At 49.2% G+C, this 14,298-nt stretch overlaps 1 protein-coding gene across 1 annotated transcript in view; it reads right to left on the bottom strand.

Annotated features, from left to right (window-relative positions):
• Positions 1–14,298, bottom strand: part of DDB1 (damage specific DNA binding protein 1) — a gene marked incomplete at its 5' end in the record, with an annotated part of 31,822 nt that overhangs the window by 10,582 nt on the left and 6,942 nt on the right. The window contains 11 exons of the mRNA XM_025206941.1: positions 406–513; positions 607–770; positions 869–1,047; positions 2,477–2,585; positions 2,665–2,740; positions 2,942–3,044; positions 3,469–3,585; positions 3,740–3,823; positions 4,257–4,415; positions 5,929–6,026; positions 6,136–6,250. Of these exons, the coding sequence (XP_025062726.1) occupies positions 406–513; positions 607–770; positions 869–1,047; positions 2,477–2,585; positions 2,665–2,740; positions 2,942–3,044; positions 3,469–3,585; positions 3,740–3,823; positions 4,257–4,415; positions 5,929–6,026; positions 6,136–6,250 (1,312 nt within the window). The remainder of the gene's footprint in view (positions 1–405; positions 514–606; positions 771–868; positions 1,048–2,476; positions 2,586–2,664; positions 2,741–2,941; positions 3,045–3,468; positions 3,586–3,739; positions 3,824–4,256; positions 4,416–5,928; positions 6,027–6,135; positions 6,251–14,298) is intronic.

Raw genomic sequence — 14,298 nt, 5'->3', positions numbered from 1 at the left:
GGGGGGGTGCATATGTATGGTGGGGTATGTGTGTGGAACTCACCCAACAAACCCACACCCCACCATCCCCCATACCAGCACGGGCCCTGTGTTCCTGCGGTCCAGCAATGCAGCTGGGAGCCAGGTGGTGCTGAAGCAGTGCACAGGCAGGGAAGAAGGGAAATGGCTGGGGGTGGGGGGTGCTCCTGGGTCCTGCTGCTGGCTTCCCATGGTTCCTACTGCCCCTGTCACATCTTTAACAGGCAGCAAGGAGCAAATAAATATTAAATTTTCTAAATGTTTTAGGTGCCCCACGAGCCACATAGAATGGCCTGGCTGGCTGTAGTTTGCCCACTCCTGAGCCAAAGTAAGATCTGATCAACTGCATCCCCATACAGTGCAGGCTAGGAGGGGCTATGTACTCACCAGTCTCAAGGCTGAGCCCAAAGTAGAAAAGAGCCCCGTCACCCAGGGCACAAAGAAGGTAATGACTGCTCTCAAAGGTGGTCATCAGAATGGAGCGGGGAATGATCTCTGCAAGGGGAGAGGGAGACAGAAGGCTCCATTAGCATCGCATTAGCTTCACTAACCGCTCTCAATGCAGAACACTGGCAAGGGAGGGCCTACCTCCTCCCAGCATCTCCTTGTGCAGCAGCTCAAACGAAGGCAGCTTTAGGATACGGGCAGAGATGTCAGTCCACAGGCCAATGGCACACAGAGGGGACATGCCGTTTGTGTCCCCCAAGGGCGTGATATCCAAGCACGCCACTTCATGTTCCATTTCTGTGCAGCTGACACAAAGAAAGGAAACAGACTTGTCAATACTAGACCATGGGGCCAGAGGAACCTGGACTTGAGGAAGGGGGGGAAAAAAAAAAATCTTACCCACCTTATCTGGCTGAGCTCCTGCGGATGGATCTCCAGGTAATATAGTGCTCGCCCCACAGCCACCACCACCTGGCTGCTGTTACAGGAAGCCACGCTGATGTTCTTTCCATTGGGCTCTTTCCATTCACTCACCAGGGCTTTGGGCTCTTGGCTTACCAGCCGCACAGAAGCGGATGTGATCTGGAGAGGCAAAAACATACTCCGCTAAAACAAGGGCACTTAAGCCACCTCCTTCCTCTCCGTTCCCCCTGCACGACACAACTCAGTCCAAATGGAAAAGCTTCCCCCTCCCCTCACCTCCCAGCTGGGAACATATTCTATTACAGGGGTGAGCAACTATTTCAGTTGGACGGCAGCTTAACAAGTTTTGGTGAGCTGTCCAGGACCACAACAGTACACCCCTTGTCACACTGCTAAGCCCAGCCCTTTGACAAATGCCCCTCCCCCTGGTCACCATCTTGGGACGTTCCCCTTACCCCAGAAGTCTGGGGAAGTGGGGCGGGGGGGAGCATAGTTCCCATCTTGGAACCAGAAGTCCCATCCTGTCACATGGTCCATGACATAAGCCCCACCTACCTGACAGTCCTGCTCACTGCCATGTTGGTCCCAGAGTCTCCTGCCCCCTGACATCACAGGGTCCACCCCTTGACTGAGAAACACTGCCCCTCCATAGGGCCTACCCTGAAGGTGCATGGTGTGCCCCTGGGGCCCCAGAAGTTCTGCCCTCGAGGTCACAAGGCACAGACACAACCTATCAAGTAGATAGGGGTTGTGACCCCTCTAACTACCTGCTCCATCACCCTCAACCAATCACTGGGGGTTTCAGGGGCATCGGACCACACCAAGAACAGCGCCAAACCAATCGAGTTGAGGGCTGTGCACAACATCTTTCAGAAGAAATCATTTTAACGAAGTATAAATAAAAAACAAATCCTACGCTAAAAATCAAACATCTACTATAACATATTTTATTTCAAGAAATATTTTTGTCCTGATTTATATATGTTTGAGTAGCATATATAGAGATGACTGCACAATATCTCAAAATAGTCTTACTTTTGTTTATTGTGTGTGGGGGGTGGGGGCGGTTGTTGTGGGATGTGCGTATGTGGGAGGCGGCCTGAACGCTAGGTCCTGGGAGCTGGCTAGGGGTGGGGAAAGGAGAGGGGGCAAATGCTGCATGCAGCAGAGCTTGCTGGGATGGTGCAAGTAGTCTGCACCCCTCTCCCACAACCTCTGGCTCCTGGCTACACCCTGGCACTCTGACTGGGGCCAGGTGGCAGCAGCCCTGCCCAGAAGCTGTGTGTGCTGGCCAGGGCCCTCAAGTGGGCATGGGTGCGAGTGCAGTGTGCGCTGCCCTGGGAGAGAGCAGGTGGGGCTCAGCCCCACAAAGAGCATAGCAGGAGCAGCTGTGGGCCAGGCCAGAATTAATTGGTGGGTGCCCGCCTGCAGGCCAGATTCAATCAGCTGGCAGGTCAGATCCAGCCTGCAGGCCGTATTTTGTCCATTCATTCTATCAGCTTCTTACTGTGATGCTCCCAAAATTGGAAGGGCTGTGGAATCACACAATTGAAGAAACCCCTTCCCCTCTTGCCAGCCCGAACATTACCTGGATTAGTTGTTGATGGGCCACATTGCCACAGAAAAAGGTCTGTTGATCATCTACAAATCCTGTCAACTCTGTTTCCTCCACTTCCTCTCCATTTAACATCAGAACCCTATGAGGGAGACCCCAGTAAACCAGGTGCAAAACACACACAGCCTATAGCCCACCAGAGGATCCCTGCCCTCTCTTACCTCGTCTGGCCGACAAAAGAAAGCACCAAGGTGTTATCAGTTTCACGATGAGAGTCTGACCTCAGGGGCCACAAACCTGCAGCAGAGATTACATTTACTTGAGTAATAAAACATCCCAGTGTAGGGCAAAGATATGTTTTGTCCCTCATTACACTCCCCAGTGGGCATGAAGGACAAGTTTCTAAACCGCCTCGGGTCACAACCAAGCACAGTTGTAAAACAGACAGAGAGCTATAGGCCAGTGCATGCGCGCTGTAATCCATAAAGGCTCACATACCTTTAATCCCCAGTAGGTCAATGCTGGCATGCTCATGTATCCCAATCCCATTCCTGATGATCCTCAGGGAGCCCTCCTTAAAGGCACCAGAGCATGTTACCAACTGAAATGAGAATGAAACTTCAATCAGTATTACCCACTGGGAGTGTTTCACTAACACCCCATCAAGGCATCACTTTAAGAGGCATCTATGTGGGGACTCAGTAGGAAGATGGGATCCTGCCACCTCTACCGCACAAAGGCAGCTTTTTGAGTTAAGAGCATTACCCCTTTCATTTGCGTTCAATTATTCCCCACCCTACATGAACCAGTATCACAGAAGGGGTAACTTTCCCTCACAAGAAAGCGGCTCTGGGAAGCAGCCTTTCCACCACCACTGCTTTGAATTCCAAAGTTTTTATCCAAATGCCCAATATGGAGCAAAGGTATTCCTCCTCTGCAGGGGACACACATGCCCAAGATGCATGCCCCTGTTGAGCTCAGACACCTCCAGTACTAACAAAGGTGAGGCAGCACCTATACATTACCTGCCCTTGGCCTTGTCTCTCCAGATCAACCACACACATGTCCACAATGGGGCCCAGGTTGGTGAAGGTCTCCATGGCCACCACATAGGAGCCCTGTTCATTACTGTCCACATTGAGCTGTTAACAAACAAAATCAAGCCAGAATGAACCAGGACACGGACATTAGAAGAAAGGAGATGCGAGGAGCCTGGGACAGGCAATGGGAAAGTGATGTGAAGGTGAACAAATGCAGATGCCCATGGACTATGATGGGGAAAGAGCTGCTGCCTACCTTCACAAGCTGGGAATCCCCAAGCCGAGAGCCAACAAAAACAACACCATTGTCCAGGTAGGTCAGACACTCCGCAATGGACGTCTGGGCAAGGAGACAGACAAACCAAACAGTACAGTGACACAGTATGTAACAGATACATGGTATTTCCCCACCACAGACCCTCCAAGCGCCAATCCCCAACTCCAGCTCTACAGGATGGGGAGGAGAGAGGGATAAGCCCGAGGAGAAATCCCCTTACAGAATCCACCCACTTCCCCCAGAATTGGTCCCACGCACCAATGCCAATGTGAACCCCAAAAGACAGTATAGTTTGCAATACCTACACTTTATTTCTCCAACCCAAATCCAGCTGCTAATGCTTCAGAGGATTCAGTAGGTGACCAAATGTCACCCCATCCCAGCCTCAAACAAGAACTCCCCTTCCTCACCATCTGCATCTCCAAACGGCCCATTCTGCTACGAAATCATCAAGCACTCAAGACCGCAAGCACTGCACACTATACAGCTGGATTACCTCCCCAAGCAGCTCCACTCGCAGGTCCTTCAAGGTGACTGTGCCATCCATCTGTTCCTCCTTCTCCAGAAGCAGCATGAAGAGACGACCCTCCATGTCCCCCAGGAGGTAACGGGACCCGTTGGCATCCACACGATTGTGGCATACAATTGTACTTTGCTGTGTACAGAGGAGGGTGGAATCACAAGAACAGCGTCACTACTGGAACCCTCTAGCTTCGTGTCAAGCTCCCAGCAGAAGCCACTATTCAATATGCCAGAAAAGAATGAGAACACCCCCAAATGCATCCAGTATGAGGGGATGCATTTCCCTCACCCAGGGAAAAATGGACTGAAATCCTCCCAGAGCACTGAACTCATAACTACATCCACATCTGAAATCGAACTTTCCCACTTTTTCATTGCTTGGGAAAGTCTCTGAAAAGTACTGTGCGGGCTGAAGCACCTCATGCTCCTCCTCTTCTCAGGGGCAGTTCCAGCAGAAAACCCATTCCCCCAGGTAAGCATTTCAAGCTGATCAATCAAAAAATGCTATTTTCAGATGCTAGTAGATGCTATTTTGGGCCTAGATAGCTCCAAGGCTGCTTTGTTTTAGGGCTATGAACTCTGTGCATGTGCTGCTGTGTGATGGATGCTGCCTGGCCCCTTGTCAAGACATCTGGCTTGAAGACCTGCATCCTCCTCCTGCAGGCCTGATGTAGACAAACATCACATTGGCTTCAAAGGCATCATGCCTACAAAGACTCTGCACGGCAAAGTCCAGTGTTACATGTTGGCAAAGCACAGGCATCATGGGGTTCTTCATACCAATCTGACAGGCATGAAAGCACAGGGCTCTGAACAGCCTCATCCTCATACCTATAAGTACTCAAGACCTGATGCCAGTGTTTCTTTGCATGGCATTTATAGGCATTTTTAACCAATTAATGGTTTCCCCTTTGAACAAGCATTAATCACATCTTCAATTTCCTCTCAGTCAAAAGCACAACCCCTCTCATGGCCCCCATATCCAGCCTATGCTTTCTATGTAGTTTGCACCCAGGGACTGTCATACCCTGCTGCCTATAATCACGCCCCTGGCTCTATCCTCAGGTCCGTAGCTCTTCTCTTCCCAGAGGGAGCATTCCCTCATGCTCAAGTGTTGTACCTGAGACCAGCAGGGACTAGTTTGTAACTCACACTACAACAGGTACAATTTCTTTGTGAGCCAATACCTGAATCTCACGTTACTTTCTAATTAACCCCTTGTTTTGGGATCCAAGAAGTTCTGAGCTTCGTGGTGTTTTTCCCCAACTCAGACACAAAGTTTAGCCCTCCATATTCATGGCTATAATAGGGGGCCAACAGGGCCAAAAAAACACACCACCCCCTGACATATTCATCAAACACCGAAGGATAGGAACCAACCACTCTACCAGACACCCAATCATGCAAACCCCAGTAATACCCTAAGCTATCACACAGGAGTAAAGGTAGCCTATTCCACAGGCAACTGAGGAAACAAAATCAGTTAAACTCCTAAACCTGGGAATGCTCAATATACATGGGCCTGAGACCATGCCATCTGTGCAGGATGCAGTACAATGTGCAAAGTGAGAAGCAGCTGTACACATGGTCCTAAGTATCAGCACTACCAAAGATGTATTCGAAATTCCAAAGAGGAGCTCTCTCACCTTGATGATGGGAGGAGCTATAGCAAGATATTTATCGCCATTGTGGTATGTGATGGACTCCTGCCCAATGATGATAGCACCTCCAAAAGGCTCAGGCACTGCAGAAGGAGAATGCAGAATCTCATTAGAAAATAGGTACAAACAGGGTGATGCAGCATGGCTGAGGCAAGACATGGGAAGCAAGATCTTTGGTAAAGGAGGACCAACCTGCAATCACCATGGATGCTTCGGCCTCTACGTTTTCTTGCTTCCAGGGACCTTTGTTAAACTCCTTCTCTCTCAAAGACACCTCGTATGTCTTGACATGGCGGCCTTGGGGGTCCTGTGAAAGGGAAGCAGTAGGCATCATTGTAACAATCAGTCAAAATAAGGTGGGTGTTTGATCATGAGCCCAGAGTTAATGCCACTCTAAAGGGGATGCTCCACACTGAAGAATGGAAAATAGCCTGAATACTCGCAACTAACATCAGCATAGCACCAACTTAAAAAATTGTCTAAGTATTTCTATTCCAACTGCAGTTTTAGATGCCCTCAGATACATTTTTAAAACAAACTTAAGAACAGATGCAGCACCTTCTAGGACTCTTGCATATCAAGCAAGGAAAATAATTTATTCGGTCTCTTATGATACTATTTTCTTTGTCATGACTTCTCTTTACTGACAGACAGTCCTTTTCCAAGGCATACCTTTTCTTCAATGGTTGTTTTATACTACAGCCATAATGGTTTGTACTAGACTGGCTCCAAGCTGTGCAAACACTGTACAGGAACATGGCCCCTATCCCAAACAACTTGTAGTCTAAGATGACAAAAGAGCATATGATAACACTGAGATGATATCCATCAGCACAAAAAGCAGTGATCACAGCACACTCACTAGCTAACTGATGTCTAGGTCACCTCTGGGCGTTTTTTTGTGTCAACCAGCAGTCTTCCATACGTGCATGTTGAAGGACTAGTAGTTAACTAACAAAGCTCAGATTTAGCAGTTTAGGAAGGCAAGCAAATGTCACAGCCTTTATCGTATCCAACCTGCCTGGGATTGAGCCATAGATCTCCTGAGCTAAAGGCGCACATCTCTACAGCTTGAGGCAAAAAAACAGGCATTGTAGCTGAGACTGTGTAGCTATGATCTCACATACAACAGGATCTAGACCACAAAAATCCTAACCATGACTTTATGTCACCCTATTAAAGTACTGCATAGTATATTACTTAAATATGGCTACCTACTTTTCACAGAAATGATTTTTCTGGACTCATTTGCCTAATGCACAATAATATTCTGTTCTACAAAACTGCAAAAAGACTGTACAATACTATTAATATTTCAGAAGTAGTACAGAATCTTAGAATTAAAAGACTACACTGTAATGGTCCAGATGCCCCAAAAAGCTGAGTGAAGGTCACTAGTTTGAATTTCTCCAAAATGATTTTGTTAAAAAGAAAAGGTGCTGTTTGGCTCTGCATTTACTGCGTCAGCACTTTCCAGATCAAATCTCCACAATATGAGAAAACATTTTTACTTTATAACTGCCAACTCTGCAAATGCAAACTCAAAGTTAAGCTGTATTCTTTCTGGCTCAAGCTTCAAATACTCTGCAACTGAAATATAGCAAGCAGTTCTGGTGACAATACTCTTAGAGAATCCAGCTTGCATTACTTCAGTTGTCCTGGAGATACAGATTCAATGGGACTAAAGCGCGAGGCAAATTTTAGCCAGAAATGTTCAAGGCATAAATCTAGTGAGCAAGCGGCCACTGTCTTAACAGATTCTTGTCAAAGTAAAAAAAAAAAGTTAATGCTGGCATTTCTTGACCTACTTTGAGTGCCTGCAACTGCAAGTCCTCTGTATGGAATAATTCATATTTGTGGTATCTATCTCTGGCATAAAATATATACCCAACGCATTTAAGAAGGTTCATTGTGATTCTACTTGAACCAAATCCTGTGATCAGAATTAATCCATCTGAAGAGAAATGAAATGGAAGAAGCATTTGGAAACACCCTTGTACCTCCACACACGACTTGGATGCAGAATGACTAAAACAACGCAAATATTTTATACAAGAATTAATGAGTCAGGGGGGGATGGTTGTCTTACTTGCTGCAAGGGCAAAATCTACTATACTGCATAAAGAGCGTCTGGCAGAGACAACCAAGCCAATAATCAATCCTTGCACTAGCACTGCTTGTTTATTATGAACAGGATATTAATACAATCATAGAACATTAGGGCTGGAAGGGACCTTGGGAGGTCATCTAGTCCAACGCCCTGCTCCAATCAGGACCATCCCCAACCAGATCAGTCCAGCCAAGGCTTGGTCTAACTGGGTCTTAAAAACCTCCAAGGATGGAGATTTCACCACCTCTTTGGGTAACCTGTTCCAGTGTTTTACTACACTCTTAGTGAGAAGATTTTTCCTAGTATCCAACCTAAACTTCCCTTGCTGCAACTTAAAACCATTGCTCCTTGTTCTGTCATCTGCCACTACTGAGAAGAATATAGCTCCATCCTCTTTGGAACCCCCTTCAGGTAGTTAAAGGCTGCTATTAAATCCCTCTTAGTTTTCTCTTCTCTAGACCAGTGGTCTCCAACCTTTTCAAGTAGGAGATGATTTAAAAGCAACCCAAGGTCTACCGCGCGCTGCTGTCACCCACCGCCCTATGTCCAACGGGTAAGCCTGTGGGGGGGAAGGGGGTGGGGGGGAGCAGAACGAGGCAGAGGGAGAAAAAATTATTTGGGGGCGCGCCTTCCCAGCAGGTAAATCCCACCCAGCCCCACTCAACTTACCTCTGCTCCTGCCCCTGAGGCACTGTCCCTCACCACAGGGGCCTCAATCACAGCCCCACCTCTTCCCTCCCCCACAGACAGACCTGCTGGGCTGGGGCATGTGCATGCATGCACGCAGACTCTCAGCCCCCCACCTCAGGCTCAAATCGACTCCAAGTGGCCCTGAGATCTACCGCAAGACGCTCCAAGATCTACCGGTGGATCAAGATCCACTCGTTGGTGACCACTGCTCTAGATTAAGTAGCCCACTTCCCTTAGCCTCTCCTCATAGGTAACGTACCCCAGCCCACAAACCATTTTCACTGCCCTCTGCTGGACTCTCTCCAACTTTACATCCTCTCTGTAGTGGGGGGGGGTCCCAAATCTGGACACAATATTCCAGATGCAGCCTCACCAGTGCTGAACAGAGAATAATCACTTCCCTTGACCTGCTGTCCAACACTCCTACCAATGCAGCCCAGTATGCCATTAGCCTTCTACGGAACAAAGAAACTGTGGCAGAGCCAGGGAGAAGAGAGGGAAAGAAACCCTGCTCACCGCCTTGCCTTAGCCAACTGGAGCCCCAAGACTTACCAGACACCCAGCCCCAGCACCAGAGCAGCAGAGCTGGAACGGCATCTCCACTTGTTCCTGGCAGCATGGGGTGAGCAGCAGAGCTGGGAACTAGTGTTACAAACAGCCATTGGCTCAAACTGGAACGCCTGGTGGAGGTATGGCTATGGCTCCTTAGAAGCTTCTCAAGTGAGCCAGAAGCCAGCTGATTCTGGGCCATTCTTCCTTGTAGCAGAAGGGAGCGGCCTCAGCTGTGCAGCAAAGACAGCTGATGATTGGCTCCAGGGATGGGGCAGAAGCCTTAAAAACTTAGAGGAAACCAGACCCAGCAGTGAGCTGAGGAGAATGCATGTCTGGCAGCAGATGGGTAAGAAGCAGCCTGTCTGCTCAACTTTTCCTATACTGATAACAGATGGACTTCAGGGGCCAAGGCCAGCACCTATAGCAATGACACAGGGGTGGCAGCTCTAATAATGACCGATTAATCTCCGGAGATATAAGGCGGGAGTGTAGGGGTGGAGGAGCTCCCAAACTTGGCCCTTAAGGCCCTATACTGCCTTCCAGCCCCTAACAACCCATGAATCTATGAATAAAGCCCGACAAGAGACCCTAAAAGGACAAAGACACCGAGCTTGGCAAGCATTACCCTTGGGGTGACGGCAACTTGGTGACAGGAATACTGTTGGCTCATATTCAGCTTACTGTCCACTGTAACCCCCCAGGCCCCTTTCTGCAGAGCTGCTGCCTAGGCAATAACTACCCAACCTGTACCGCTGTGTGGGACTGTTCCGTCCTAAGTGGAGGACTTTGTACGTGTCCTTACTGAACCTCATGAGATTTCTTTTGGTCCAATCCTCCACATTGTTTCATAGATTTCATAGACATTAGGGCTGGAAGGGACCTCGGAAGATCATTGAGTCCAGCCCCCTGCCCCAGGGGCAGGAAGTCAGCTGGGGTCATAGGATCCCAGCAAGAAAAACAACCAAATTTCTCTTGAAGGTGTACAATGTAAATGCTTGCACCACCTCCGATGGCAGGCTATTCCAGACCTTGGGGGCTCGGACAGTAAAGAAATTCTTCCTTATGTCCAGCCTGAAACGGTTTTGCAGGAGTTTATACCCGTTTGACCTTGTCATCCATTGGGATGCTCTGGTGAACAAACGTTCCCCCAGATCCTGGTGAACACCCCTTATAAACTTATAGGTGGCCATCAGATTGACCTTGAGCCCGCACTTTTCCAGGCTGAACAGTCCCATAGCTCTCAGCCTCTCATCATAAGGTTTGTTTTTCTGACCTGTGATCATACGCATGGCTCTCCTCTCGACTCTCTCAAGCTTCTCCACATCCTTCTTGAATTGTGGAGCCCAAAACTGGACACAGTACTCCAGCTGCGGCCTCATCAAGGCCAAGTACAATGGGAGAATGACATCCTGGGATTTGCTTGAGAAGCATCTATGGATGCAAGTCATGTTGAGGTCTCTCTGAATCCTAGCCCTACCATCCAGTGCATCTACTACTCCCCGCAGCTTGGTGTCATCTGCAAACTTGCAGAGGATGCACTCTATGCCATTTTTCAGGTCACTGATAAAGATACTGAACAAAACCAGCCCCAGAACCAACCCCTTGGGCACTCCACTTGATACCAGTTGCCAGTAGACATTGAGCCATTGATTAATATGCTCTGAACCCAATGATCCAGACAGTTTTCTATCCATCTTACAGTCCATTCATCCAACCAACCAGTATTTCCTTAGTTTGGCTGCAAGAATGTTGTGAAAAACCATATCAAAAGCTTTGTTAAAGACAAAGAATACCACATTCACCTGTCTCCCTGCAATCACAGAGCCAGTCATCTGATCATAGAAGGCAATCAGGTTGGTCAGACATGACTTGTCCTTGGTGACTCCATGCTCACTGTTCCTAAACACCTTCATCTCCTCCAAAGGGCAAAGAAAGAGGTATACAGGCTGTGGAAACGGGGGGTAGCTACCAAGGAGGAGTATACCTCCCTGGCTTACACTTGCAGGGAATCAGTTAGGAAGACCAAAGCAGGATTAGAGTTTAGGCTGGCGACAAAAATTAAGGACAACAAGAAGTCCTTCTTCAGGTATATAGGGAGCAAAAGGAAGGTGCAGGAAAAAAGCACTGGGGTCAGACATAGGTGCTTATCCAATCTCCTCTTGAACACGCCCCCGCCCCGGGTAGGGGAGAGCATCACCTCCCTTGGAAGCCTGTTCCAGATTCTGGCAACCCTTACTGTGAAGAAGTTCTTTCTAATGTCCAACCTGAATCTGTTCTCCATCAACTTGTGGCCATTGTTCCTAGTTACTCCAGGGGGTGCACTAGTAAATAGAGCATCTCCTATTCCCTGCTGCCCTCTGATGAATTTATAGGCAGTCATAAGATCACTTCTCAGCCTTTACTTGTGAAGGCTGAGGAGATCTAGGTCCCTCAGTCTCTCCTTTTAGGGCCTTGCCTGCAGGCCTCTGACCATATGAGTGGCCCTCCTATGAACCCTCTTGAGAGTCTCTGCATCCCTCTTGAAGTGCGGTGCCCAAAACTGGATGTAGTACTCTAACTGCAGCCTGACCAGTGCCGCATAGGTGGGAAAGCATCACCTCCCTGGACCTGTTCGTCATGCATCTGCTAATGCATGATAAAAGTGCATTTAGCCTTGTGATCACTGGGGACCTTGGAAGATCATCGAATCCAGCCCCCTGCCCCAGGGGCAGGAAGTCAGCTGAGGTCATAGGATCCCAGCAAGATAAACATCCAGGTTTCTCTTGAAGGCGTTCAAAGTAGGTGCTTGAACCATCTCCGGCGGCAGTGTTTTCCAGACCTTGGGGGCTCGGACAGTAAAGTTCTTCCTTATGTCCACCCTGAAACGGTCTTGTAGGAGTTTATACCCGTTCGACCTTGTCATCCCTTGGGGGTGCTCTGGTGAACAAACGTTCCCCCAGAACCTGGTGAACACCCCTTATAAACTTATAGGTAGCCATTGGATCGCCACTGAGCCTGCGCTTTTCCAGGCTGAAGAGTCCTATAGTTCTCAGCCTCTCATCATCTGGACTCTCTCAAGCTTCTTCACATCCTTTTTGAATTGTGGAGCTCAAAACCGGACGCAGTACTCCAGTTGCGGCCTCACCAAGGCCAAGTACAATGGGAGAATGACGTCCTGGGATTTGCTTGAGAAGCATCTATGGATGCAAGCCAGGGTTTTGCTCGCTTTACTAGCCACAGCATCACATTGAAGGCTCATGTTCATCTTGTGGTCAATCCTGACCCCCAAGTCCCTCTCGTCTGTAGTGCTAGTCAGTGTAGCACTGCCGAGCCTATAAACATGCTGCAGGTTTTTCCTCCCAAGGTGGCGAACCCTGCATTTTTCAGTGTTAAACACTATCAGGTTCTCGTCTGCCCATTTCCTGAGCCTGTCAAGGTCAGCCTGGATTACCCCCGTCGTCAGGTGTAGATGCGTCACCCCAAAGTTTGATATCATCGGTGAACTTGGCCAGTCCACTTCTGACTCAGCACTTCAGCCTTTTCTCCATCCTCTGTCCCTAGGTTGCCTCCCCCATTCAATAAGGGACCCACACTTTCCCTGATCCTCCTTTTGTTGCTGACATACTTGTAGAAACCCCTCCTGTTACCCTTCACATCTCTTGCTAGCTACAACTCCAATTCCACTTTGGCCTTCCTGACTTCATCCCTGCATGCCCAAGCTGTTCTCTTATATGCCTCCCTAGTTGTTTGTCCAAGTTTCAACTTCTTATAAGCTTTCTTTTTGTGATTTACCTTACTAAAGAGTTCCCTGCTAAGCCAAGCTGGTCTTCTGCCATACTTGATAGTCTTCCTGTGCATTAGGATGGCTTGTTTCTGCACTCTCAGTAAGGCTTCTTGAAAGCAGCCAGTGCTCCTGGACTCCCAGGGGATCCTGCCCATGAGTTCCCTGAGCAAGTCAGTCTGCTTTTCTGAAGTCCAGGGTCCGTACTCTGCTGCTCTCCATCCTTCCTTTCCTCAGGATCCCGAACTCATTCATCTCGTGGTCGCCGCTGCCCAAGCTGCCATCCATTACTACTACAATCCCCACCAAGTCTTCCCTGTTTGTGAGCAGAAGGTCAAGAAGTGCATGGCCCCTAGATGGCCATCCAGCACTTCCACCAGGAAGTTGTCTCCAACACTTCAAAAACTTCCTGGATTGCCTGTGCGCTGCTGTAGTGTCCTCCTAGCAGGGGCAGGGTGATTCAAGTCCCACATGAGATCTAGTGCCTGTGATGGAGAACTTGTTTGAAGAAAGCCTCATCCACCACATCCTCGTCTGGTGGTCTATAGGAGACACCCACCATGACATCACCCTTGTTGCTCTCCCCACTCTTACCCTAACCCAGAGACTTTCAACAGGCCTATCTCCAGTTTCATACTGGAGCTCTGAATAATCATATGGCTCTTCTATATAAAGTGCAACACCTCCTCCTCTTCTCCCCACCTGTTCTTCCTAAACAGTTTATACCAGAGGAGGGCAAAATACAGCCCACAGGCCGGATCCAGATCTGGCCTGCAGAGAGATTTTATCTGGCACACAGCAGGTCCCTCAGTTCTGCCTGGCCCAGGCACTGTCTGGCCTGTGACACGACCCACCACCACCTGGGCACGCAGTGGGGCTGGGGCAGTTCCACAGCTGGACTGTCTTTCTAGGCAGCCAAAGTAGTGGTGGCAGCTCCTTTTGGCTGCCACCACCGCTGGCCCCAGCCCTGTAGTACTGGTGGGGACCCGCGTACACAGCCCCGACCCCAGCCTGCCCTGGACCCAGCCTGGCGGAGCGGACCAGCTCAACCAGCCAGAATCCGCATGCACAGCGTAGGAGCTGCAGTTCAGTGCAGGGAAAAAGCAGCTCTTCCACTTCGCCACTTCCAGGCCCTTCTTGCTGCAGCTGCTCTGAGTCCGCACCTGGGTTGCCCTGAGGCTCCTCTGCACTGCTGCCACTGCCCTGCTGGGTGGCCCCAAGGCAGCAGTGATAGTGGCAGAGA

This window comes from Alligator sinensis, unplaced genomic scaffold (assembly GCF_000455745.1).
Source record: "Alligator sinensis unplaced genomic scaffold, ASM45574v1 scaffold437_1, whole genome shotgun sequence".
Taxonomy (NCBI): domain Eukaryota; kingdom Metazoa; phylum Chordata; order Crocodylia; family Alligatoridae; genus Alligator; species Alligator sinensis.
Note: the sequence above shows the minus strand (reverse complement) of the source record. Positions and strands in the feature narration are given on the sequence as shown.